The sequence below is a fragment of the Scomber scombrus genome, chromosome 11 (genome assembly GCF_963691925.1).
Source record: "Scomber scombrus chromosome 11, fScoSco1.1, whole genome shotgun sequence".
NCBI lineage: Eukaryota > Metazoa > Chordata > Actinopteri > Scombriformes > Scombridae > Scomber > Scomber scombrus.
In genome coordinates, this window is record NC_084980.1 from 20,655,696 (window position 1) to 20,683,036 (window position 27,341).

The 27,341-nt window shown below is 38.0% G+C and overlaps 1 protein-coding gene across 1 annotated transcript in view; it reads right to left on the reverse strand.

Moving 5' to 3' along the window:
* LOC133990921 (pituitary adenylate cyclase-activating polypeptide type I receptor-like) overlaps nt 1-27,060 on the reverse strand; it is a 34,367-nt gene extending 7,307 nt beyond the window's left edge. Inside the window, exons 1-7 of the mRNA XM_062429346.1 lie at nt 26,983-27,060; nt 26,117-26,225; nt 9,871-9,978; nt 4,732-4,832; nt 4,173-4,270; nt 3,437-3,569; nt 999-1,152 (exon numbers count right to left, since the gene is read on the reverse strand). Of these exons, the coding sequence (XP_062285330.1) occupies nt 999-1,152; nt 3,437-3,569; nt 4,173-4,270; nt 4,732-4,832; nt 9,871-9,978; nt 26,117-26,225; nt 26,983-27,060 (781 nt within the window). The remainder of the gene's footprint in view (nt 1-998; nt 1,153-3,436; nt 3,570-4,172; nt 4,271-4,731; nt 4,833-9,870; nt 9,979-26,116; nt 26,226-26,982) is intronic.
* Between the last annotated feature and the right edge of the window lie 281 nt (nt 27,061-27,341).

A 27,341-nucleotide genomic window follows, 5' to 3' on the forward strand; every position in this document is an offset into this window, starting at 1 on the left:
TTACTGTGCAGTGTTGCTTGTCCAATAACTGTCTAACATGTCTTCCTGGATGCTGAGGATTCAACAGTTCCTAACGAGACTGCTGCCAACTGATACAGCATATAACTATACACCCCGAGAGCCTGCTGAGATGGTCATGGGGGGGCTTTGAACATCTGTCCTGCAGTCATACTCTCCCACATCCTGCCATATTTCCATCTATCTTGTTATTAGAGATATTCCTGCCACCTGTCACTTGGTTTTTGCCAATCGTCACCGGCGAAAAGGTTTCAGGGAGTTAAAGATGTAGCCTCCTGTCTCCCCAACATCATATAGCTGCTGTTTCTCACCTCCAATGTTAAACAAGACTGTTACAATAGGTGACAGCTCAGCTCATAATTGCTTGCTGGAGTGAACTGTAACATTATCCAAATGGCACAGGCAACACCTGGAAGCACTAGAGAGTACAGGTTTGAACAGGAAAACATGCAGCAAACAAAAACACAATAAAGACAACGGGATGGTAATGAGAACACAATGGAAATCAGTTGACTAAGCCTCACAGGATAACAAAGAGAAAACACTTAAAACAACCGTAAAAAGCTCAGGGAGACAAAAGAAAAGGGAGAAAACAAAGGGAGAGCAAGTGCAACTGCACACGCTGCTGAAACAAAGCTATTGTGTAAATAAATTCGCTGTTCCCATGTGTCATGCAGTGACTGAGTTACTGTCACCGGAAGCATTGTTGTTGTTGTTGTTGTTGTCTTGAAAATACATTTCTAACCTACATGTGAGCATAGATATCAACAAGGAGTGGGGCAAAATAACTGGAACATGCTGAAATATAATGAAACACCACCAAAAAGTTTCTATAAGTTCACGTTTCTTGTCTATAATACGGACATTATTTATTGTAATGTGTTTCCTTTTTGTCATATATACTGAATTGATCACTTGATTGCTAGTCAGTCATAAGCTTGACGTTCTCAGATGATTCCCTTCAGTCATCCTATACTCACCCCATCCAATCAGGATGTACCACCAGAAGTATTTCCTCTGAGAAACAAAGGTCAGGGCCAGCAGGGTCTGCAGATACATGCCCTCCACCAGCAACCAAAAGTAATTGGCCAGGATGCTGAACTGGAAGAAAGCCACGGCTGACTTGCACGCTGTCTAGGGAGAACACAACAAAGCAAAGTTCCAGTGGTTCAGATATTAACTTCTGTACCGGATGAGTCATTATTTAACACTAGTCTATCACATAGCACGGTAGCAGACAGAACTCTCATGTGTCAAAAAGGTAAAATAAGAATAGGCTATCAAAGTACATTTGATACCATTTTAAATTCTTTTTCTCCAGACATCAAAGGAATAAATAATATCGACGAACACGTCCTGTTCATGTTTTATTCTGTTACGCATGCATGCATGCATCGCCATGACATGACTCGCCTTGTATTTTAAATTTAAAACATTCAGTTGTAGGAAAAATGCGTTATTGTTGTTAAGAGAAAAGAAGAAAATCAACTCTTTAATTGATCATATAAAACAAGTAATAAATGAAATAGTGTAAAATTGAAACTGCAGCCCAAAATTAAAGATTATTATTTCACTGCAGCTATAAGAGGTTGGACATTTCTTACGTAGTTTTCTTTTTTGACTACTATTAGTAACTTTGATGTTTATGTTTTGAAAGAGTATCATTCTGCAGCTCTTTTCATATGTGTGTACAAATATGTTACAAAACTATAATGTGAATTTCAAAATGTGATATTGTAGGATATGATATGAGAGTTTGGGATGGAGGATTTGCGACGGTGTAATCGCTGATTTTTTGAAGTAATTTTTTGTGATCTAATCTAATTATTGCACAAGAGTCCAAATTATCCACTAATCTTTTGTGTGTGGTGTTGTAATAATCGGTTGGCAACTTAAGTCTGAGTCATGCAACTCAAGTCTGCACATCTTGTGGAGACTTGAGTGCAAAAGCAATGCCTTAGACCTTAAATACATAATTGAACTTTTCTTTCTCACAAAATGACATTACTTTGATAATATCCTTCAACAATGCAGTCTACTCTTAAAGCTACCCTTACCTTTGTTACATTTTTACACGTTTTTTTGTTTAGGTTAAAATGCTATTAATAAGGTAATGGCACTCTAAAATGTTAGAGAGATCCACCAGGCATAGAAACTAATCATTATTCCATTCTCATAATAGTCTGTGAAAACCCCCACCCGGAAGAGAGTCTGTTGTATGTTGTCTGTTGTGGATCCATGGCATTATAATACATCCATGATCCACGGAGATAACCGTAAACAGACAGTAGCGACTGACAATGACAAAAGCAGGCCACGGCTTCCACCTCCAGCAGCTCCCACGGGGAAAAAGAAAACTATATCAGAAAACTATTGTAGTGCGGGTTCGCGGAGGCGTAGGGGGAAAGGGAGGGGAGGGTGGTGGACGGGAAGGGAGTGTGGGGGTGGGACCTAGGAGGGAGGAGGGGTTGTTGCTGTTCAAGTTTTTTCAAAGTGCTGTGTGAAATGCAAGAAAGGTAAGAGTCGCTTTAAAAAAGAAAGAAAACAGATATGCTGGAAGGATTGCTGGTTATACAGATTGATTATAAAATGTTGTTTTTATGTAGTTTCCCAAAAGCTGCAATTTTCAGCACACTGTGAGATTAAAAGTTTTGATTATGTATCCCAAGTATTTGAGTTTTGATTATGTATCCCAATAATGCCAGCATTGTGCAATTGACAAGCAATCCAGACAATATGTTTCAGATATATTATAGCATGACGTCAGGTATAATCTGTGTGATCACAGAGGGCTATGGCTGTGCAAAAACAATAATCGTATGAGTACAGTTTGCATACGTACAAGGATTAAAGGTTTAGCACAAAGATTAAAAATAGGTCGTAAAGGGTGAAAATCTAGTACCTTCCACCAAAACTATAGGCCAAGCTGCATGAATGCCCCTCCCTCTACAAAACAAAAAGAACAAAAAATCATACAAAAGAAAAGAAAAATCACTACAAAATGAACTACATGCTGTAAAGAAAATCAGTAATCAGTAAAGCAATAACAACCATTTTTATCATTTATAATTTGTCATGTCAGTTCATTCCGTTTGGCAGAACTCACATCAAAGACCTGTTATACAAGTGAAATACTGTTCGTCATACTTTTATAATAAGAGACGAAGACTTCATCTGCAACATCAGAAAGGAAACATACCTGCTGTATTTTCTATGTGGTGTAAACCATGTTGTTGCTAAAGGAAAGAATTGATCTTGTGCTGACAAGTGACAAATGCCGTTCTTTGGTTTGCCACATGTCTTCCCGTCTTTCATTTCTCTTTCCTGTCTTTGTCCACTGTTAACTCAATCATCATCCACAGCAGATGTGGGAATCTGCTTTATGATGGAAACATTATTGACTAATTAGAGTGCTCACCGTGGACATGAGGCAGTGGTCCAGGTTCTCATCAGCAAACAGCACAGCGTCTTTAATGAAAACGGCGCTGGCTCTCAGGACGAAGGAGGAGAACAGGTTGATGTGGATGTAGTTCCTGGTGCAGCGAAACTTCCTGAACAGAGCGAGGGAAGGACGTTAACACTCACGCACACATAAATAGCAAAAAAAAAACACAAGTCTGATTTCAATTTAATGCTAACACTTCCAAAAAGTTTTTACACTGGTTCATATTAAACAAATGAGATATAACGTGTTAATTTGTGAGTTTTAGTTGGACCTTTGTATACTTTTGTTAGCCTTGGATTGCTTCTAGTCTTCATGTTAAGCTAAGCCAACAGGCTACATACTTTTGTACATTTGTAGTGTGGGTTTAAGTAAGTTTCATCCAACTTCACACACGTTTAACATGATTCACGATCTTGAACAATTCATATGCTTCATATGTTAATCAATATTGAATAAGACAATCAAAGGAAGACAGATGCCTGAATTTGCATGTGTGTGATTCATAAACTCCTGCAGTAGACTATAAAGGTTTCATTGTAGCTCTGTTGATCAAACATTCATTCTCAGATACTGTTTCTTATAATCACATTAATCACATTCTTCCCGTCTTGGCTCATTTCAACACAAATCTTTAGTGATTGTGGATCCTAGTTGTGAGTCTTTCACTTATTGTGCTCTGTCATGACAGTGCAGGCTGTGCTGGTCTTACCTGAAAGCCATGAACACCACTATGGCTGTTATGAGGGAGATGAGCGAGGTGGCGTATCCCACAGTGTAAACCTGTCTGAATGTATACAGGTAACTTGTCTGGAGACAGAAAAAGGGAGAGAGAGAAAAATTAAATTGTTTGGAAAGAGAGGTGGGGCAGGAAGCTGTTAAAATGTGATAATGTCAAAGGCACCGCTGGGAAATGGCTCGATAAGTGAAATGTCAAATAAAATGTCACATACAAATCGAAATTTTGAATCTGACTGTCATCTATACAGCTTATACTTATACTGTGTCTGAATCCTTGAATACAACTTAGTACATGATCATTTGTTAACCTTAACTGTGCAATAATTAGAGTTTCAATTTCTGTATCAAACAATATTGAAGACTCTTACATCTCTTTAATGGTTAATAATTGTCCTTAGAACAAAATCTGGGTTTGTCCTTTTTTCTAAGCCTGAAATAGGTCTGAACTGAAAATGAGGCAGTGAGGGAGGAAGAGCAGAGAGGAAGCAGAAACAATATGACTGGAAACAACCACATGACCAAGTCTGTACCTCTGATTCAGGCTCACTGTCATCACTGAAAGCACAGGCCTCCGCATAGGGTGGATACATTTCTGACCAGCCTTCTATAGTGCAGTTCCTGTAAACAAACCCTGACAAGGGAGCAAACACAAGAGAGATGAGGAAAAATTCTAGTTATTTTTACATCCTAGCAGTGCAAAGATTTTCACAGTACTTATACATCATACAATTTTTTCTCATGTCTTTTTCTCATTTTGTAAATAGGAAAATTAATCTGCTATCCCTCATTAGTGTGTACATTTCTGTCTCAGTTTTTACTTGTTTACATATGGGTCAATGACGTGACTATGACATTTTCAGTCTAACTGCATTTTTTTCAGTTAGAAAAAGGTTTACATTGATTAAAAAAATACCATATATATGTAGTACCTTTCCTTTATATGTAATCACTTTAACTTTTCAAAAATCACAAGTTATTAGTAATTTTTCTGTTATTTAAAGTGACAAAATATCATGTGGTGCGACCAATAATACCAATAACTGTATTCAATTCAGAGTAAAATATCACTTTTAATATTAATCACTGATACAGTATGCTTAACTGAATTGTATTTTAAATTTTTTTCAATCATTTTTAAGCAATTTAGAGGAAAAATACGTCTTACATACATTTAAGAAGGCAACTGTGACATTATAGAACATAAATATGAGATTATTATTTACAATAACTTAAAAGACATGCAAATAATTTGTTTCTAAACACTTAAATTCATTTATTTTAAGATAGATCATGGTCGCACCACATGACTTTTTTAAGGTCAGTTCTAATTCATCGAGATGGGAAAACACATAAAACACCTAATTTACTATTTTCATATCTATTTATGTGTACTCAACCTTTCTTAATGTTTGAATTACTGCAATAAATATTCCCATATTTATTATTTTTAAATAAATCCTTATACGTCATTGACCCATATATTTTAATATTAAGGCGGCATGGCTGAACAACATTAAAATTCTTAAAACATTCTGGGTTTTTGGCTTTATGTGAATAAAAACACACAACACGATGTTTGGGAACATTTTGTTCAGTCTCCTGTTGCTTCATTTTCTTTACATCTGAACAAAAAGCTTAGAAGCTCCCTTTGCCAATTTTTAATAATGGGGATTATAAAATGTGAGTGTTTGACCCTGATAGTTCCTTGAATATTTGAACGCATTACGAGGATACAAGGACCTTTATTGTCGTCTCACCACAGTTGCCTTTATCCTTTCAGTTCAATGTTACATACTGTATGATGATATGAATGTTGTACAATGTTTGCTACTATAAGTACTATAAGTACTCATCATCATCATTTTTACGTTAATATATTCATGTGTAAGGACTTTTGGGGAGCAACCATGGAGTATAAAATAGAACCTTAATTTAGACCTCAGTTTATTATTCCTTAAAAGGTTCCTGGGTTCTTGAGAAGGTTCCTGCAGTGGAAAATGGCTTCCCATGTAAATCTGTCTCTCTACTGCTCTAATAGCAAAAGCCTTGAAAACCATTCACATAACGTTATTAATGGATTTAGCAGGTCCAGAATGGAAAGAAGAAGATATATTTTATCTTACAAAATGTAAAAAGTACAACACAGATAAATGATTGTTTCCTTAGTGCTTTATCTCTGACATGGCTCATGAGATGAATCATTTCTGCTCTTAGTTGGAATTTTGTATTTCTACTAGATCTATTTCTTATACAATATAGCCACATAAGCTTATTTGTATAGCACATTTTAACAACAATGCAATTCAAAATGCTACCCATAAACCATAAAAGGCATCAGGACAGAATTTAAAAGCAACAAAAGCCACAATAAAGACATTTCAATAAAAGTAAAAAAGTGTTAAATTGGAAATAAAAATAAGCTGAAATAGAATAAGACAAATAAAACAGGAGAGAAATGTTTCAGTACTGTGTAAGATATTAATGCAAAACCTCAAATTTGATTAAAAAGGCAGCTGAAAACAAGTCTTTAATCCTGATTTAAAAGAACAGAGTTGCAGCAGACCTGCAGTTTTCTGGGAGTTTGTTCCAGATATGTGGAGCATAAAAACTGAACATCTTTCTCTGTGTTTAGTTTTGACCCTGGGGACAGGAAGCAGACCAGTCCCAGACGATCTGAGAGGTCTGGATGGTTCATAACAGCAGAAGATCAGAAAAGTATTTTGGCCCTAAATGATTCAGTGCTTTATAAACCAACAGCAGTATTTTAAAATCAATTATTTGTCAGGAAGCCAGTGTAAAGATCTGAAACTGGAGTGATGTGATCCACTTTCTTGGTCTTGGTGAGGACTCAAGTGGCAGTGTTGTGAATCAGTTGCAGCTGTCTGATAACATTTTTTAAGGACATCTGTAAAAACACTGTAACAGTAGTTGATTCTACTGAAGATAAATGCATGGACAAGTTTTTTCCAAATCCTGCTGAGTCTTTTAATCCTTAATATATTCTTCAGGTGATAGAAAGCTGACTTTGCAATTGTCTTAATGTGGCTGTTAACATTCAGGTCTGGGTCCATGACTACAACAAGATCTCTAGCTTGATTATCACCGATAACATATAATATTATGTAGCACCTTATCTGGGTGGTGGATCCTTGAAAGACCATTTGAGAATTTGACACAGCCACTACCAATCATATATTATTTCTAATATTGTACTTGTACTTTCCAATTGTACTATGTACTTTTTTCACTTTATCTGAAGTGTCTCATATTTTATATTTTGTAGCTACGTTGTTATGGAAAGTTGTCATTCCAATGCGCTTGGATTTTAGCACATTTGTGCCACTGCGCTGACATTTCCTCTCTTGGACCATTTTACTCCATTAGTGCTTTCAGTCAGAAGAAATGGATGCTTTCATGTCCTTGTACTGACATTTAGTCCTGGTTAACATCCATTTGGAAACAGCAGGTGTCAGGAGAAGGTTGTCAGCTGGACCTGTCCCTTCAGACGTGAGAGTATGAGGAGGGGTGTAGACATTAATGTGTGTGCAATAGATAGAGCATGCAGGAATTAGCTGGACTGTTGTGTGTCTATTTGAACAAAGCCCACAGAAATGTGCGGTGGTGGGTTTTCTGTGTTTCCTTTGAGTTGAGCAAACAGGAGCCAGCAATGTCCAAATGCTACAAACTGCACCGCTAAGAGCAAAGACTGTGGTTTGTTTCAGTGATCTGCAATTCAGATCTTAATGATTCCCATCAAGGTAAGTGGAAAACAACATTAATCCTCAATGGTCCTGATCTTACCCTCCCTAATGATCTTCTCATAATGACCCATCAAGAAGACAGAGCACAAACAGACTGTCGTTCTTAAACTTTACAATGACTTATTACACAACAAACATTATTTGTCATAATGGAATTACATGTTAAAGGATATGGCTGTTGATTTTCTATTTTTTTCTTATTGTCAACAAATCAACCAACCCAACAATTAACTCATCCTACTTACAAGTATTGAGTATGCATCCAAAGCCTGATACAGCTTACTCCTCTGTACTGAAGACCTCAATTGTTGTCTAAAAACTATGAAAAAGATGTCAGTGAGCGACACCGTTGCTATTGGTCACATGTCCCTTTGGCACAAAGATTACATGACAGTTTGTTTGGAAACAGCACCAAAGACTGACAACAGTGATCACGTTGGCCCTCCCCTCTCTGGCTATGGACTGTACTTATAAATGAACTGTACTTATATAGCGCCTTTCTAGTCTTTTTGACCACTCAAAGCGCTTTACACTACAACTCATTCACCCCATTCACACACATTCATACACTGATGGCAGGCAGCTACCACGCAGGGTGCCAACCTGCACATCAGGAGGAAGCTAACCATTCACTCGCATTCATACACCGTTGGCACAGCAACGGGAGCAATTAGGGGTTAAGTGTCTTGCCCAAGGACACATTGACATGTAGACTGGAGGAGCCGGGAATCGAACCCCCAATCTTCCAACTGAGCCACAGCCACCCCCAGCTATCCTGTTCAACTGCAAGTTATTATTACTATATTTAACATCACTGCTGCTACAGCTTACAGTTTGCTAGCTAGCTATGTCTGCACCCTGAAAATGCATCTTCCCTGGATGCCACAATTTAAATAACAGCTTGTGTCCTTCTTTAAATTTCTAAAAAATAAGAAAAAGAAAAGGCGGATCGATTTTGTGAAGAGCCACATTGATGGAGAGCTGAGGATCACCAACAGCTACCTCTGCAGTCACCATCATCTTCTTTCATCAGAAACAGCTGGACTTCACAAATAAACTGCCATTACTAGTGAATAAGTTGCTGTTACTGGTGAATAAACTGCTGTTACTGGTTAATTAGGCTGAGCCGACTGTGTGTAAGTTGCTTTGTGTGCCTCTTACGTTATTTTACACAATTTAATACTGCAGTAGATAAAATGATGAAATGCTCCTTTAGTTAGGCTACTGATTACATCATTGCAAAAAGCTCTCAGTTATCAGACTGTCAGTCTGCGGGGCAACTTTTCTTTGTTCTAAGGTTCAAATGTCAAGCTTGTTGCCAATACACAGATTGCAACAGTAGTGGTGATGTGGATTATTGGACAGAGAAGATGCAGGTACAATGGAGCGCTACAGCACAGATACTGTATATCAGGCTTTGGATGCACACTCAATACCCGCCTTATCCTATAAAGAGTGATTAAACACCAAAATGTTAAATTTTTGGCAAGTAAACATTTGTTCAAAACAGTTAGTAGCTCGACATGTTAATCCTCTACATCCATTACAGTTTCCTGTCCTCTCCTATTAATGTCATCATCACAATCTTTCTTGAAAGTCAAATCGTACAAAAACACTTTTCATGCATGCAAAGTTTGAATCCTGCAGACAAGAAATCACGTCATTTTGTCTGCAAGAATATATTTCTGCCAACAAACATACATGAATAATTCAGACTGTGTTTCTTCATCAGAATGACTCTGGCCTGCATTAGCGCGGCATATTATGCAGCACAGATAATTATCCTGAGTGGTGGAGTTGCAGTGCACTTTTACATTACCATCTGTTTTTGAATTACTCTAACGATTAGATGACTGGGAGATGTTCTTTTCTGCATTCACTATAATTGAGGTTGACATAGGAACCAACCTTGATTGCTGGAGAAATGCTGGAAGACCTCGGAACAGGACACGTTGACCACATGCCCGACTTCAGCTCGCAGCCAACATCCGATTTCATCCCACTCTGTTTTACATCCTACAAACCAACAGAGAGAGGAGCAGGAGGGTCAGTTATTCATCTACATTTCATCAATTGAGGATAATTTCCCCCTTAGAACCAGCTTCTTAAAGCCACATTAGGTGATTTTTGACCATCAGGGGACATAGCGACAAACTCAAAGATACAAGGGATCAGTGGGATCAGTCGATCTCACAGTCATCAATAGAGGCTTTCCCTGTGATGTAACATATGCTGCAGTTACCACCAATCCTTCACTTTTGCAGCAGTCGAGCAGTTAATAACTGTAGCAGCAGTCAGCATCTGTTACCAACCTCTCCACAGACAACCAAATATCCTTTGTCCTCATGATTTTGATGATCAGGCAGGCAAATCTTTCTTCAAAGTACCGCCTGGCATTTCCGTGTACTACCCCAAGCTACATACTAATGTGTCATGAACATTGCAGGTCACATTTCTTTGTTACAAACCACCTTTACCTCTTATGGGTCAACTATTTTTCCAATGGCCTTTAGTTTTTCAAGATATTTGTGCATCATTTACCCTTGGCGGTTTTATTCATTCACAGCAAGTTTGTTTTGCAGGAAAAATTACATGGATGTATACCATCTCTGTACCTTCATTCCCTGCAGCTTTCAAGCTTTCTGTCAGCCTCATGTCATCATATTATTAGTAGCTGATTACTTCTGTGTGCCTGACGTGAGCTGTCACTCAGATCAATAAAAGAAAAAGAAAAGATAGCACAGCAACATAAAAAACACGAGAAGTCTTCCAATTCTCACAGATCTTCTGGAACCAGACTTCACTGTTTATGAAAAGCTTTGTCTTTTTGTCTGTTTTCTGAAATGCGTGAGTTTTTAAATGTTTTTTGTTTCCTGAAATGTTCTGTTTTGCATATTGGAGGCACCCCTGGATAATCCAAAGAATATTCTCTGTGTCCTATGGGGAGTAGCCAGTTTATGCAAAAGTCTTTTTATTTTATAGTATTTCTAACAGCAGTATTATTCTGCACTGGCAAATATACTCAAATATGACAAGGATCCAATACTATTTATTCATCATTCAAATCTCTTGGCAATGTTTCTGACAGGCTCTATGAATTTCAAATTGACCTGCACTCCAGCAAAAAGAAAAACAAGTTCCTCACAGGATGACACACTTCCTGCTGTTACATTTGGGATGGAAATATTTCGGTGCACCTCAGGTCTTCATCAACATCAACCACACCAATCACAGAAACTGCGGTATATACAGGTGACCTGGTTACCTAGTCACACACTTCCCCTCTGATGACCAAAAAAGGATATTTCTATTAATCCCGAATTAATCAATCTAATCTAATGCTTAAAACCAGCTGACAAGCTCTATCCGCTGTCCAGCAGAACTGGACTTTGCCGTGTCCTGTTTCTGTAAATGGATTACTGTGAAAGCTTTTGCTCAACGTCACACTTGCCAAGTTTTTCCATCTACTGTCTTACCCTGGGTTACTTCACACAATTCACAAACCATTGAGGATTTCAGACAGGGTGGTGGGTTGTGAACAAATAGATGGATGGAGAAACATTACTGAAAACCTATTAATCATAGAGATGAACTTACAAAAATGCGCAGGTGTTGTTGACATCCAGCTGGGAGTGACGCTACAAATATATACAGCAGGTTTACATCCACATCATCATCGTGTCAACAGTGGTGATGAATAAAAAGAAAAGGCAAAGAGTTTTTTTCATTCATCCTCAAGGCTGATATGAGACCAAAATAAATGTGAGATACATTTTCAGCAGGAAATCTCCTCTTTGAAAAAAGTTGGAACTCCTCGGGCACTGTAAGTTCCCAAGAACTTAAAATTTCTTCAAAGGGCCGGGAGTGATTTCTTACTACAACATAACCAAGGCCTGTCTGCATGTAAATTACTCCTCACTCAGCAGGATGTTGGTGAACCACATTTTGTGCTGAAGCTGTCATTCATTTCATGGTGTTTATTCATTCATTCACGAATAAACACCATATATATATATATATATATATATGTATATACACACGTGGACAAAATTGTTGGTACCCCTCTGTTAATGAAAGAAAAACCCACAATGGTCACTGAAATAACTTGAAACTGACAAAAGTAATAATAAATAAAAATTTACTGAAAATTAACCAATGAAAATCAGACATTGCTTTTGAATTGTGATTGAACAGAATAATTTTAAAAAACAAACTAATTAAACAGGCCTGGACAAAAATGATGGCACCCCTAGAAAATATTGAAAATAATTTGACCATAGGGAAATGTTAAACTAAGGTGTGCCCTCTAATTAGCATTACAGGTTCCTTCAAACTTGTAATCAGTCAGTCTGCCTATTTAAAGGGTGACAAGTAGTCACTGTGCTGTTTGGTGACATGGTGTGTACCACACTGAACATGGACCACAGGAAGCGAAGGACAGAGTTGTCTCAGGAGATTAGAAATAAAAATTATAGACAAGCATGTTAAAGGTAAAGGCTATAAGACCATCTCCAAGCAGCTTGATGTTCCTGTGACTACAGTTGCACATATTATTCAGAAGTTTAAGGTCCATGGGACTGTAGCCAAACTCCCTGGACGTGGCTGCAGGAGGAAAATTGATGACAAATTGAAGAGACGGATAATACGAATGGTAACCAAAGAGCCCAGAACAACCTCCAAAGAAATTAAAGGTGAACTCCAAGGTCAAGGTACATCAGTGTCAGATCGCACCATCCATCATTGTTTGAGCCAAAGTGGACTTCATGGGAGACGACAAAGGAGGACACCACTGTTGAAAGCAAATCATAAAAAAGCGAGACTGGAATTTGCCACAATGCATATTGACAAGCCACAAAGCTTCTGGGAGAATGTCCTTTGGACATATGAGACAAAACTGGAGCTTTTTGGCAAGGCACATCAGCTCTATGTTCACAGACGCAAAAATGAAGCATACCAAGAAAAGAACACTGTCCCTACTTTGAAACATGGAGGAGGCTCGGTTATGTTCTGGGGCTGCTTTGCTGCATCTGGCACAGGGTGTCTTGAATCTGTGCAGGGTACAATGAAATCTCAAGACTATCAAGGCATTCTGGAGAGAAATGTGCTGCCTAGTGTCAGAAAGCTTGGTCTCAGTCGCAGGTCATGGGTCTTCCAACAGGATAATGACCTAAAACACACAGCTAAAAACACCCAAGAATGGCTAAGAGCAAGACATTGGACTATTCTGAAGTGGCCTATGAGCCCTGATCTAAATCCTCGGTCCCACATCTGTGGAAGGAGCTGAAACATGCCGTCTGGAGAAGGCACCCTTCAAACCTGAGACAACTGGAGCAGTTTGCTCGTGAGGAGTGGGCCAAAATACCTGTTGACATGTGCAGAAGTCTCATTGACAGTTACAGAAATCGTTTGATTGCAGTGATTGCCTCAAAAGGTTGTGCAACAAAATATTAAGTTAAGGGTACCATCATTTTTGTCCAGGCCTGTTTAATTAGTTTGTTTTTTTAAATTATTCTGTTCAATCACAATTCAAAAGCAATGTCTGATTTTCATTGGTTAATTTTCAGTACATTTTTATTTATTATTACTTTTGTCAGTTTCAAGTTATTTCAGTGACCATTGTGGGTTTTTCTTTCATTAACAGAGGGGTACCAACAATTTTGTCCACGTGTGTATATATAGATGTATGTTTTATTTTTATGAGTGGTAAAGGGAAGCTTTGATGTGATTGAAGGGACAGAAAATGTCACTTACTATAATTTATATTTGAGATGTAATGACTTATGTGCTAGAAGGTAATTTGGCTGTTGTTAAGATTTCTGTTTTAATCAGATGAAGAGTCGAAGGCACGCTAGCGGCTATGTGAGGCTGTAGTGCTCTTTCTAAATAAACCTGAACTGTCAGACAATTAAATGTAGGAGTTCAGAACTTAGTTTTCTGATATTTAGAAGTTGTGGTAAAGTTAATGTAATAAGTGGCCAGAGAGTCTCTGACAACAACAACATCAGACGGGTTATGATGTGAACAGTATTACAGAGTTTATTTGTGTGCGTAGGGGTGTAAAGCAGAAAGGTGACATGCCCCCACAGGATGAATTGTACTAATTTTGAAGATTCCTTCATCTTTCCATATAGTTCAAATTTTTAACTTGTCTAATGCTTTAGTTTATGACCTAAATACCTGCAAAACTCATGACAATGCCATCAGCCTCAGCTGTACTGTAAACATTATACCGTACCTGCTTAACATCAGCATGTTAACATTGTAACTGTAAGTATGTTAGCATGCAGACATTAGCATTCAGCTCAATGCACTATATGACAAAGTACAGTCACACAGAGCTGTTAGCATGGCTGTAGAGCTTGTTTCTAAACATTTATTCATTGAATATTCGTATAAGATATGGTACTGTTGGTCATTTCTGTACACACCATCAGTGTTTTCATCAGTCAAAAGTAGTAGTAAACACTAGGTACAGCTGAGGCTGATGGGAAAGTCATTCATTTTGAAGTTAATTGGTCACAAAACAAAGTATTGGGCAAATTTGACCTGATGATTGTGTTACATGAAAAGCGAGAAGATAACCGAAGTTCACAAGGACCATGAAAGTCAGCATCAAATTTTGTCACAATCCTTCCAACAGTTGTCAAAACACACTCACATACACACCTTAATAACTTTTAGCCGTTTTTAGCTGTTTCTGTTTGTTTACTCCAAAAATAAATAAATAAAATAAATTCTTCTTTTTAGCATCCTAGTGTGGCACTAATAAAAAAGGTACAATAAAGACACATATAGCAGAGAGACAAGAAGGAAGGGGTACAGGGAAAGGGGATGACATGAAGCAAATGGTCTGAGCTGGAATCAATCGGTGAGGACTCAGCCTAATGTTAGATGATATGTGTTATTTTAATGTCCGCAGCTATCCAAGTAGTTTTGTGCCTAACCAGACTTTAACCACAGTGTCATCACATCGTAAAACATACTTGTTTTTTAACAGTGATTTAAAACGGTTTTCAATGCACCGATACAGGTGGCATATTAGAAAATGCTTTTATGGGTCGTTGTGGAGTTCATGGTAAGCCTATGTGGTTGTTTAATTATGAGGATGTTTTAATCTAATGCATTATTCACTCCTTCTGTATTTCCTTATCTTGAAAACCAACCCCTTACAATCAAGTGGTCTGGCAAATGTGATTATTTATTTATTTTTTTAATTTATGCGTGGCATAGGGAAGCTTTGATGTGACCAAAGGGACAGAAAATGTCACTAGCTATAATTTAAATTTGAGATGTAATGACTTATATGCAAGAAGGTCATTTGGCTGTTGTTGAGATTTCTGTTTTAATCAGACAAAGAGTACACAGCCACGCTAGCGGCTCTGGGAGGCTGTAGTGCTCTTTCTAAATAAACTGAGCTGTCAGATGATTAAAAGTAGGAGTTCAGAACTTGGTTTTCTGATATTAAAGTTAATGTAATAAGTGGCCAGAGGGTCTCTGACAACAACATCAGACGGGTTATGATGTGAACAGTATTACAGAGTTTATTTGTGTGAGCAGAAAGGTCAACAGGTTAATATTTTATGAAATATCATGAAAATATCTGACTAATATCAGATATTCCTAAATACAGACATTAATTGGATACATTTCCATTCAGTTTTGGATGGGATACATTTTAATGACTTTTGTGATTCCCTGTTTCTTCTAGCGCCACCATCAAGTTGAGATTTGTGTTTTTAATTGAAATGTCTCAATATGTGTTGGATGGATAACCTTGATTTGATCATCACAAAAGTCAACAGGATTCATCTTCTGGGCACCATAAATGTATGTATAAAATGTCATATTAATCCATCCAGTCAAGAGTTTTTAGACTGGACCAAAGTGGTGGACAAACTGACTCAAGTGTTGTACTTTCATTAACACAGCATTGTCAGACCATGATACGTCATTATTTTTTAACAGGGATTTGTAATGATTTTGGAGAGCACTGACAGGGATGGCAAATTAGTAAACACTCCTATAGATTGCTCTAAAGTTCATGGTACAATCAACCTATGTGGTTGTTTAAAATGAGGATGTGTTGATCTAATGCATTATCCACTCCTTCTCCTGTTTTTCCCTATCTCGAAAACCAACCATTTGCATCCAATCGGGTGGTCTGACAAAAGTGATGTCACCTCCAATGTAACCCTGGGAAACGATAATGGGAGGAGGCAGGGGTGTTCAGCTATTCACGGAGGACCTCGGAGTTGGATGATTCACGTCAGTGTCTCCTCTGCTGCTGTCAGGCTGACTTAGACTGATATTCCTGAAGCCGAGGATCCAGGAGGGGCAGAGGGATTGTGTTGAAATGCACTTTCAGATCATCTGTCATCTCACTGAATTGTTGTCTAAGGGGTGGCGCTATGAATTGTGGGGCTTTCACACAGCAGGTAACACAAACATACCTCAACCATATATTTTAGAACACATTGCCTCATTTACATGATTCATTGTTAATTATTCATTGATATTTTTAGTGTAAGTGTGAATGCTGAAGCAGCAAACTTCCCTGCATACTTCTAATTATTATTATTCTTAGACATATTTGCTGATCTGCGTCGCATAACTATTTATGCTATTGTACAAAGAGCATTCATATAAGCATCATTTTTTGTACTTTTTTTATAAAATGGATGAACTATTCCTGAAAAATGGATCTCTTCCTACACTTTTAATGGTACCAATATTTATACATATATAAGTAAAAAGCTTGGGCTCACATTCCCATTCCTTTGAATGAAACAGTGTGTCCAACCTTTAGACTAGCACCGTATGTCATAATTAAACCAGATGGTTGGATTGATTTTTTTCTAATTGATAGCTTTTAGCTTTTAGTTTTTTAGGCACATAGATGCAGTGGCTAACACTGTCACCTCACAGCAAAAGGTTTCTGGGTTCAGAGTTTGCATGTTCTCCCTGTGTTCGTTCTCTCAGGTACTCCAGCTTCCTCTCACAGACCAAAAATATGCAGGTTAAGTTCATTTGTTCTGTAGGTGTGAATTTGAGTGAGAATGGTATTCTGTCTCTATATATGTCAGCCCTGTGATTGACTGGCGACCTGTCAAGGCTTCTGGCTCTAAGTCATCTGAGATTGGCTCCAGCTCTCCTGCAACCCTCAAAAGGATAAGCAGTAAAGAAAGAAATTAATGATTTTGCTTGGTCTATTCTACACAACATTATTGCATGTCTGTCTGTCCTGGGAGAGGGATCCTTCCTCCTATACTCTTCTTGAGGCTACTTCCATTTTTTCTTATAAAACAGCTTGTATTTTTTTCTATTTGATAAAGAATTAACAATTTTATTAGTATTAACAATTTACTGATGTTAAACATATAAACACATGCCTCATTTAAAGTCTGGGGGTTGGCAATTATCCCTGCAGTGCTACTCAGTGCAATATTGCTTGGTATTACCAGTTGTCGCCTGCCAAAAAACTGCCAAGAGATAACAATTTGGCTTCAGTCTGCACAAGAAAAAAAAACTTGACAAATTGTGTTTACTGTTTGTTCCACTTTGTTGCAGAAAACAACACAAATGCTATATCATATCTTTAAATAGAAGATTACTTGTTATGGAGAACCAGAGCAGTGTGAAATTGAAATATAAGATATTAATAGATGGTCATGGGAAGCTTGTTCTTATATAGACCTTTTTGACAGCAGACATGAATGCTGAAATCTATTGCAAGTCGGAAGTCAACAGTTCAGAGTCAGTATTCCCAACTTCCAATCTAAATGTGTCCTAATGCATCTGCTCGGCAAAACATGGACACCTGCAGAAAATTGGTGTTTATATAGCAAATCTCTGAACTTCACATGTAAATTGCTGCAGTGCCATTAGTGAAGAGAAACACTGATTTGACACATTTCACTTTAAAAGAGTTGAGAGGAGTAGGCTAGTACTGCATGCTCGCAAAGACTTCTGTCAAGCACAAATCAACTGTATGGAAACAGAAATGGCATTTACAAAATTGTTACAACACAACATTTCACAACACAAACACAACATAAAGTAAAAATTAATGTAAAGCTCAATATGCTCACTGTTCACTGTGTTCACTGTGTGTCACCATATTGTTGTGACATCAAGTGTTGTAGAACCTGATAATGTAATAATATCCCAATAATGTAATGACAACCCCTCATAACTCAATAAATAATGTAGAAAAAACCTAATCATCCTGATAATATAATAAAGTTAATTTCCCAATAATGTAACAATCTCTGTACCTATGATGTAATAAATTATTACATTAACAGGAGGTTATTACATTATTGGGTCAACCTTTTTTTTGCAGAACCTAATAATGTAATAATTTCCCAACATTGTGATAACATTATTACATTTTTTATTGAGTTATGAGGTTTTGTTTATTACAGTAGATGGATCTTGTCGAGTTTCCGAGTGATAATTCCAACTTGAATGACTGTTCAATTGCACATTTCCTTGTCAGAGGTCTTTTTTTTTTTTACGAGTTCAATGAGTGCAATGGATTGCAGCATTAGACATGCCACAGCAGGAAAAACACAGGTGTCATTAATAGCGTGGCTATAATGACTGATTTTCATTAAGACCAATCAGTTCCAGGCCCTTCCAATTATGCATATTTGTCATTTTTAAGAGGCTAAGTTGAAATGCTGCGTAGGTGACGAGTGTGTGCGTGAGCAAGGGTGGTCGTGTCCACACAATGCCGGCTAAAAATAAAAATGCATTTTGTCCTTTCTGTTTTGTGTTTTAATCCACATTAAGACAGAATTAATCACCAAAAAAAAAAGAACAATGCTTTGCACAGCACTCCTGTCAAGTGTTTCTTGTTGTAATGAGTTGTGGGTAAGGCGATTAAAAGTGGCAGTGAGGTACAGGCTTGAAAATAAAGGATGTGGTTACAAAGCTTGCTGTTAACCTTTTCTTGAGGTTTAGCTGGAAAAGAAAGAGATGGAGACTTAAGGTGCAGTATATTTTTATACAGTGCCTGAAAAGCTGTGTTGAGGTAATTGGTAGCAGGGATTAAGAGATTTTATTCTCCAAGATTTTGGTTTCCTATTCCACTGTGGTTAATGCCAGAATTAAATGTTGGCCTCTAAATTTTCAATTTGGTGACACGTATGTGGGAGGATCGTTTTTTAGGTTTACACAGATGGTTCTAATCCTAATAGGAAAAGAGAGGCATTTATTCAGAGAGAAAACCTAAATAGTATTTCAGTATTCATGGCAGAGACAGTGGCATGTTTATGGGCACCTTTGGGTGGAACAAACAAAACCAAACAGCACTGTTATTTGTACAGCCTCGGCTCGAGCATTAATGGCCCTCTATAACAGGAGTGCTTAAGTAAGACCTGATTTAATTACTGAGCTTCAGGTGCTGCTTTACAAAAATGTATCTGGCAGCTTGTAGGGTTTGATTTAGCTCATGTTGGAGTAGAGGGCAAACTGTGAGCGAGTAAAATTGTAAAACTTTAAAAGACAGAAAAATATGATGTTAAGGAGAAGTGGGATAAAGACGAATTGCAACACATACTAGCTCAATACTGTTGCATCATTCTACTCACATCTATTGACTACTGTAGCAAACACCTGACATGAAAATGAGTTAAAGATCAGTAGTATGACTTCATCTACCAATTATTTCATCACTAACAATAATTAACCATTCATTGATTAATCGTTTCATCTAAAAAATAGAGGAAAATGCAGTTTGCAGTTTCCCAGAGCACCAGGTGACATCATTGAATTGCTTGTTTCAATGAGATTCTCGATGTACAATGATATAAAACAAAGAAAAACAGCAAACCTTCTCTTTTGAGAAGCTGGAACCAGTGCATGTTTGACATTTTTGCTTTAAGAGTAACTCAAAGGAAAGACTATTATCCCAGTTGCCGATTCATTTTCTGTCAGCTAAGCAGTTAATTGTTTCAGCCTCTTATAGTAGCCTGGGGTGAATGTGACAGGGTAAGCGACTGTGATAACACTACCACTTTTCTGAGTTGAGTTGATGCACACTGAGTAGAAAATTGGTGTTTTATTGTCTTGTGTCCTTTATGACTCTAAATGGACAGTTTGTGTTCCTCATTAACAGCAAATATAGCACAACTTGTACAGTAATCTGGCCATGCTGCAAACAATACATAATAGTAATCCCATTATTACAGTTGACACATGTCAGTCTGTGATGACAGATGTGTCAAGATGTTGCAAGTGTGTGGGCTTGCATAAAGAACAATGAATGTGGTTGTTTTGATGCTGCCAGTGTGTGTTACCCTTATGTTTACAGAGACAAGGCTGCTTAGTTGTGTTTCTTTACATGGGCAATATCAAAATTATGAAGAAGATGTTGTACCTTCTGCAATAAGCGCTCCACTCTGTCAAAAATAATGAAGAAGTTGCAGATGAAGAGGATTTAATTGTTTCATTGTGGACACAGAACTTTTCAAAAGTGTTATTGCTACTTCAGACACAAGATGATTTCACATGTAAATTGTGTTTTGAACAGGTCAAATATTTATATCTAGGTTGTTACCTCAACATGTTGGATTTCTTTTACATATAAGATTATATTTGCAAGTGCAAATGAAAGTCTTACATCCTGTCAAGTGGAGGAATATTATTCCCATAATGGGCACCTTCAGATGCTTTAGTTCAGATCTCTGGATATGACTCATACAGATACTGAGAGTGATGTGACAACTTTGAAAATATTGTATTTTATCTTGAGATCAGGGGCACCAAAAAAAGGGGCACAATTATATGATCTATGTTAATTGAAACGATTCTCCTCAACCACATAGCAAAGGGCATAACAAGTGCAGGGAAAACCAGTGAGTTATGGAAAGTTACACTGTTTCTAAGGGATTGAAATCTTTTTGTTTGGGGCGTGATCACAGGCGGATTTCTATCCGTGTAATGTCATATTCCTGGTGTGTCTAAGAGTTCACAGTTAACATTCATTTCAAGAGGTTAGTGATTTCCTTTTAGATCAACCAGTTGGCTTTCTCACCTGCTGAGCATGGCTCTGTTATGGCCTTCATTAACAGACAGCTCTAAAGGAAGTTATACACTCGAGTGTCACCTCATTTAGGATTATGTTTGAAATTTCTTTAAACCTCGAAACTAAAGACTAAAACAAAAACGACTGATGTTTAACAAATATGATGTTCACCATAAACACCATATTAGTTTAGTGTCTTATCTTGTTAATATGTACTTATTAGCTCATAATACAGCTGAGACTGCATTTCATAGATTAAATGATTGGTTAATTAATCTAAAAAATAATCCCAGATTAATTGAGTTGGTTAATAATCACTCATTTCAACCCTATATCAAACCAAATGCACTGTTTATTCTGATTTTGGCACCAGATTTAGCACCAGTGTGCAGCACATCAAGTTTACTTAGCTCATTACCAGGAATCAGTCACTGATGACTGTTATTATTTCAAAAAGGTGAAATTTCAACCCTGCATGACTCTCCAACTCTGCATGATAACGTGTCACCTACACCGTTGGCATCACACTGATGGACACACCAACACACCTTCTATGACAGTAAAATGATTCAGTAGACATTTATCCTCGTAATGAGCAGCGGATGACAACTTTGCACCAAAGTGTTGTGTTGCTCCACTGTTTAGAGTCATCACAGGTAATAAAGATCAAATTAGTCTTGAAATGTTAAAGTTCATCAGTCTCACAGAGGGGAGTTGCCGGAGTACTATTAGTCCGGGGCAGTTTCTGATGAAGTGGTGATGAGCTCTGCTTCAGTGACGAAGTCCACTATGGAGACCCGCAGCGCGGCCCACCACGTGACGCCAGGCTTATTAGTATATAATGAAGTCCATGAGTCAGATTGGAATGACAAGCAGGTGAGGCCTCGCCAGGAGGAAGAATAGGTGTCAGTATGGTTACAAGATCAGTATGATGAAGACATGATGTTTCATGTGACGTCACACACTGTTCTTTTGCTACTAAATGTGATTTAATTTCTCGAGGGAAATTTTGTAAATATTCTTGGTAACTTTTTTTTTGGCCATTTGGGAAAAGGGGAAATTATATACACTGGCATGTTCATCAGCTTTAAAGGGGCTATAATACATTTTTAATCAATTGATGTATCAAATCGCAATGTGTAGTGCCAGAAGCCGGACTTGTAGTGGTAAACTTAGGGAATGAATTCCCTGGTGTGAGTTCACAGTTAACTGTCATGTGAAGAGGTTAATGATTTCCTCTCAGGTCAACCAAATTACTTTCTCTCCCGCTGAGCATGGCTCTGTTCTTAGTTTTCTATAAATAATACTGTGCAGGAATTGTCCATCGGTGTTTGTAAACACACCGCATTGCCCAAGCATTGCCAAAGATTGCCCCTCTTCCCCGTCCCAACTAGCAAGACAGAGAGAGAGAGCGAAGTGGTGGTCGAGTGAGCTAGAGAGTGAATGAAGAGAGGGAGTGACAGTAGCGGGAGCAAAGCTGTGAATCACATAAATAAAACATTATTTTCTGTTTGTTTCACAGTGTTTATGTTTTAAAGCACAAAGAAACACGCCCACACCTCTGCACAACCCTGCGGGAAGGTGCTGGATTACCAAATTTTGTGCGAATGCAGAGCTTTATCCTGTCCGCTGTGGTCTCTCTGCTCTGTGTGTGTGTGTGTGTGTGTGTGTGTGTGTGTGTGTGTGTGTGTGTGTGTGTGTGTGTGTGTGTGTGTGTGTGTGTGTGTGTGTGTGTGTGTGTGTGTGTGTGCGTGTGTGTGTGTGTGTGTGTGTGTGTGTGTGTGTGTGTGTGTGTGTGTGTGTGTGTGTGTGTGTGTGTGTGTGTGTGTGTGTGTGTGTGTGTGTGTGTAACTTAGCCCTCCCACTCCCCTTAGTCAAGCAGACACACAGACCTGTAGCTCTTTAAAGATCCACGACACAGAGACAGAGAGCAGAGCTGAGCAGAGGAGAAAGATGTAGACAGTGGCATAACCTGAATGTTAGATACAGTCATGTCCTCACACCCTGCATGCTGTTATAGGCTGGTGGATACACACCCACTGCCCACATGTTGATGCCCAGAAGCGTCTTGAACACAGCAAAATAATAAGAAATTAAGAAAATAGGAAAAGAGCGGGGTCTCTGCAGATAAATACATTATCACCACACACTTCTAGTGGGTCATAAGTGATGTGCCTCTTGCCTGAGATCAGACAAAATGATCAGCTCCTTACCCTCAACAGAAACAGTGGACCTGACTCAGTGGAGTGGGCAGATTCAAAGGTCTGGATCCAGGTAAGTCGCTCTCTGCATTGTCAGTCCCGTTCATTAAAATGAAGAAACTTTATTGATCCCACACAGGGAAATTCAAGTGAACCTACAGATAATTATCACCTGACTCTGCAGCTCCCTCAGCTTTAGAGAGCTTTATAGCAAGTATCAGCTGCAACTTTACTGTTTTGGTTCATTCTCCCGGCTCTCATAGTGCCATTTTTAGCTGCAGCTGCTTTCAAAGAAAATGATCTAACAACCCACTGTACTCTACCTGCTCAGCACCAAATGGCAAACAGACACAGTTAGCAACCAGTATGTGAACATAGTGGAGCAATTTAGCAGCTAAAAAGTCATATATTTTTCTCAGGAGTTGGTGGAGACCAAAACAGAGCTAATATTGGATTAACATTCACCATGTGGACAGAAAAAAGACTCCAAATTTATGATAATGTTGCTCTGTAACTGTTCAACAAATCAACTTAAAAAGTTCACAAATTGATTCCACTGTCCGCAAGTGGCCAAAAATATTAGTTAATGCAGGTTTAAAGTTGATTTGGAGAGCTTATTAGATTTGTGTCTCTGACCACCTGGTGAATTAATCTTTATCGACCCTTGAGGGAAAGTTGTAAAAGGAAAGTTGTAAAAGTTGTAAAGTTTGTCTTGTGGTGATGGGCAGGTAGTGTACAGAGGGTATTTAGATTTTTAGAGCTGCCTATTGCAACTAAAATCAACACTGAGAGCAGCGAGAGTGAACCAGAACAATAATGTTGCTGGCTGTAAAACCAAAGCTAGCAGCAAGTTGTTATACAGCAATGTAGAACTGAAGGAAAATGCAGAGCGGGTGATAATTATCTGTGCACTCGTCACTGCAAGTGACCTTTTTGAAAGTACTCATGTTATCCTTTGCTGATATTAAAATATTGATTATAGCAGTTATCTCATCGATATTTGTGATTATTTATGTGTCAGTCTGTTTTGTATCAAGTCTCGGCTTTTACAGTGTTGATACTTGCAATAAAGACATTTTTAGGTTGCTTCTTTTAAATATTTTTAGGACTTTCTTGACAGCTGTGACAGTTTAATTAACATGTGAGGGATCAATAAAGTTTATCTTATCTTAAAATATGATCATACATTTAAAAATATGTATTGTATTGTGTCTGTTTTATAAAATATTGTATCTTATTGTCTTTTTTACAGTATACTATATCTGCTCTGTTGCTATTTCAATTGCACATTGTTGAAGACAGTTAATCTTTAACCACCCACTGTTCCACCCCCAGCACATCAGCAAAAGTGTGAACTTCACTGGTTCTATAAAAAGTGAATAAAAACACCTAACAGGCTATAAAATTATAGATTAGACTCTTGTCTTTGTGTTTCTGGTCATTGTTGTCATATTAAATCAGAAAGCTCTATTGTAGCATTGATATAGTGAGTTGATTAATCATTTTTGATCAACAGAATATTAAAAAAGCTGCTCAGATGTTTGGATTTGCTGCTGTTCTTTGTTATATGTGAAATTTAACTTAATGTTTTCGATAATCTGGACTGTTGGTCGGGCAAAACAGGAAATCTGAAGACATAACACTGAGCCCTGAGGAATTCTGATGGACATATCAATTAATTAAGAAAATAATTAATCTATGATGGAAACAATCACTGCAGCAGTTGCAGCCCTGCTGTCTTTTAAAAGACATCCAGAAACAATGCAGATAAAATACAGATTATGTGGTTGAAATCTAAAAAAATTATGATGGAAATTAAATTTGTTGGTAAATGTTCATTAAAGTACTAAACAGAAGCAGAAGCTTTCATTCCTCTTGTCACTTTATCACGCCTTATTGCCTCAAGCATGTGCTCTGGCAGTCATGAGGGTCATGAGAGGGTCATCTTATGAAATGCAAACTGGGACTGCAACCAGCGATTATTATCATTATCGATTAATCTTATTTTCCTGATTATTTTATTATTATAATTAGTTTTTGGTCTGTAATATGTCTTAAAATGATGAAAAATGTTGCTCACTGTTTATCAAAGCCCAAAGTGACGTCCCTTAAATGTCTAGTTCTGTTCCGACTTACAGTCAACAACCCAAAGATATTCAGTTTATTGTCATACAGGACTACAGGAACCAGGAAAAAATCACATTTAACAAAGAGAATTTAGAAAGTTTCTTCTTAAAAATGTACTCAAAGTGATTAACTCATTACCAAAATTTCGCTGCAGCTGTACTGCAAATTTTACTGCTCACAATGCTGCAAATATGAACCACAAAGAGCTAAAACTCTTTAAAGATTCCCACAGAAAGTTGAACTGTCCTGGATTTTCATGATATGTTGTTTTACAGTAAGTTTCATGTTGTTTTGCCTTTATGTTACTTCTCAACCATCTCACCACTCCTCTCTTCCCTTTTTTTAGTTTTAGCCTACATTCCTGTCTATTAAAAACCTTTTGTGCCAGCCAAGGTTTCTTCTCTCTCTCTCTCTCTCTCTCTCTCTCGTATGTCTCTCTCTTGTGGAGACATACATTTGTTCACACAGTCAAGTTGTGGGGACTCACCTCCCTTATGGTGACAAAACCATGTGTTCTTTACATAAATCATTTATTTTAGGGTGAAGACTTGGTTTAAAGTCAAGGTTATGTTAATGTTGCGTTAAAATTATGATAAATGTAAGTCAATGTTATGTATGTCCTCCAAAGTGATGGAAACACTACTCTCTCTCTCTCTCTCTCTCTCTCTGTGTATGTGTGTGTGTGTGTGTGTGTGTGTGTGTGTGTGTGTGTGTGTGTGTGTGTGTGTGTGTGTGTGTGTGTGTGTGTGTGTGTGTGTGTGTGTGTGTGTGTGTGTGTGATCGCACATGAACCCACCGCTTTGGTCGGTCTGGTTTTGCTCCTCGCTCGACCTCGTCTGGCTACAAATCTCCCGAGCCCTCAGGTGCAGAGCCACGATGGCGCAGTCCGGATGCATCGCTTCAGTCTGAGAAGAAGAAACAACTTAGTTATCTACAGCCAAGCAGACGCGTGCAACACCAGCTTTTCACTTGTAGGAGTGGATGCAGCGCAGTAAACAGTATATTAAACAAACATCATCACACCTCTTTGGATGAAGAACTTTTTTGGCATTCGTCTTGATCTATTTATCAAGGATTTAGTTTTATATACCCCCTGCCTTTAGACATAATCATCTTAGAAGATGCCCTATAGTGTAAAATAATAATGTGCCTCTTTATGGTGACTCACGTTTAGGCTATATTTGTGCCAAAAATACAATAGGCTATTGATGAAAATGATGGTCCGTTTTTCATACGCAGACGCCACAGGCAGCATCTGGACCAATGAGACCTTCTTTTTTTTAAATAAATTTCTCCCTTCAGATTTAGTCTTTGATTGATATCAGAGACGGAGGATTGTGATGGATGCAGGTCCTTGATACCCACTAATTAGTGCCAGCGGCTTAATGGGAACAGTTGCTGCCCAAGTGTGTTATGTGCTCAGAGGAGCAGAGAGAAATCGAGGGTAATAATGGCAACAGCGCTGATATAGAGATGTCACTGGGTTATAATTAAGTAGATTTTTCCTAATTAGAAGGTTTTGTAAAAAATGTAATAGCAGAAGGGAGCAACTTTTTTTATGATGTGCACTTTGAGCTGCTTTGAATCAATCCATGGACAGCCCGAATAGAAGGCTACATTTTTACACTCAATAAAAGGCAAAGTAATAAACATGCTACTTACCATAGGTCTGCAGCACAGATTAAGAAAGAAGATGAATATTAATTTCTCGTGTCGTCCTGGCAGCCCTTTAAAATACATTTCCATTGTCTTATGTGTCTTCTTCATAAGCCTCATCGGATGGTGATGAGAGCACAAATCCAGGTTATTTCTTCCTCTGTGCCTGTTTAAAGACTGACTTCTTACAGCCTCGGTTACTCTGTCAACCTAAAATAGATGAGCTCCATGCGAGCTGCAAACTTACGAGAGTCGAGAGCTGTCTCACATCTGCTCTCTCTCTCTCTCTCTCTCTCTCTCTCTCTCTCTCTCTCTCTCTCTCTCTCTCTTCCTCTCTTTCTCTCTCTCTCTCTCTCTCTCTCTCT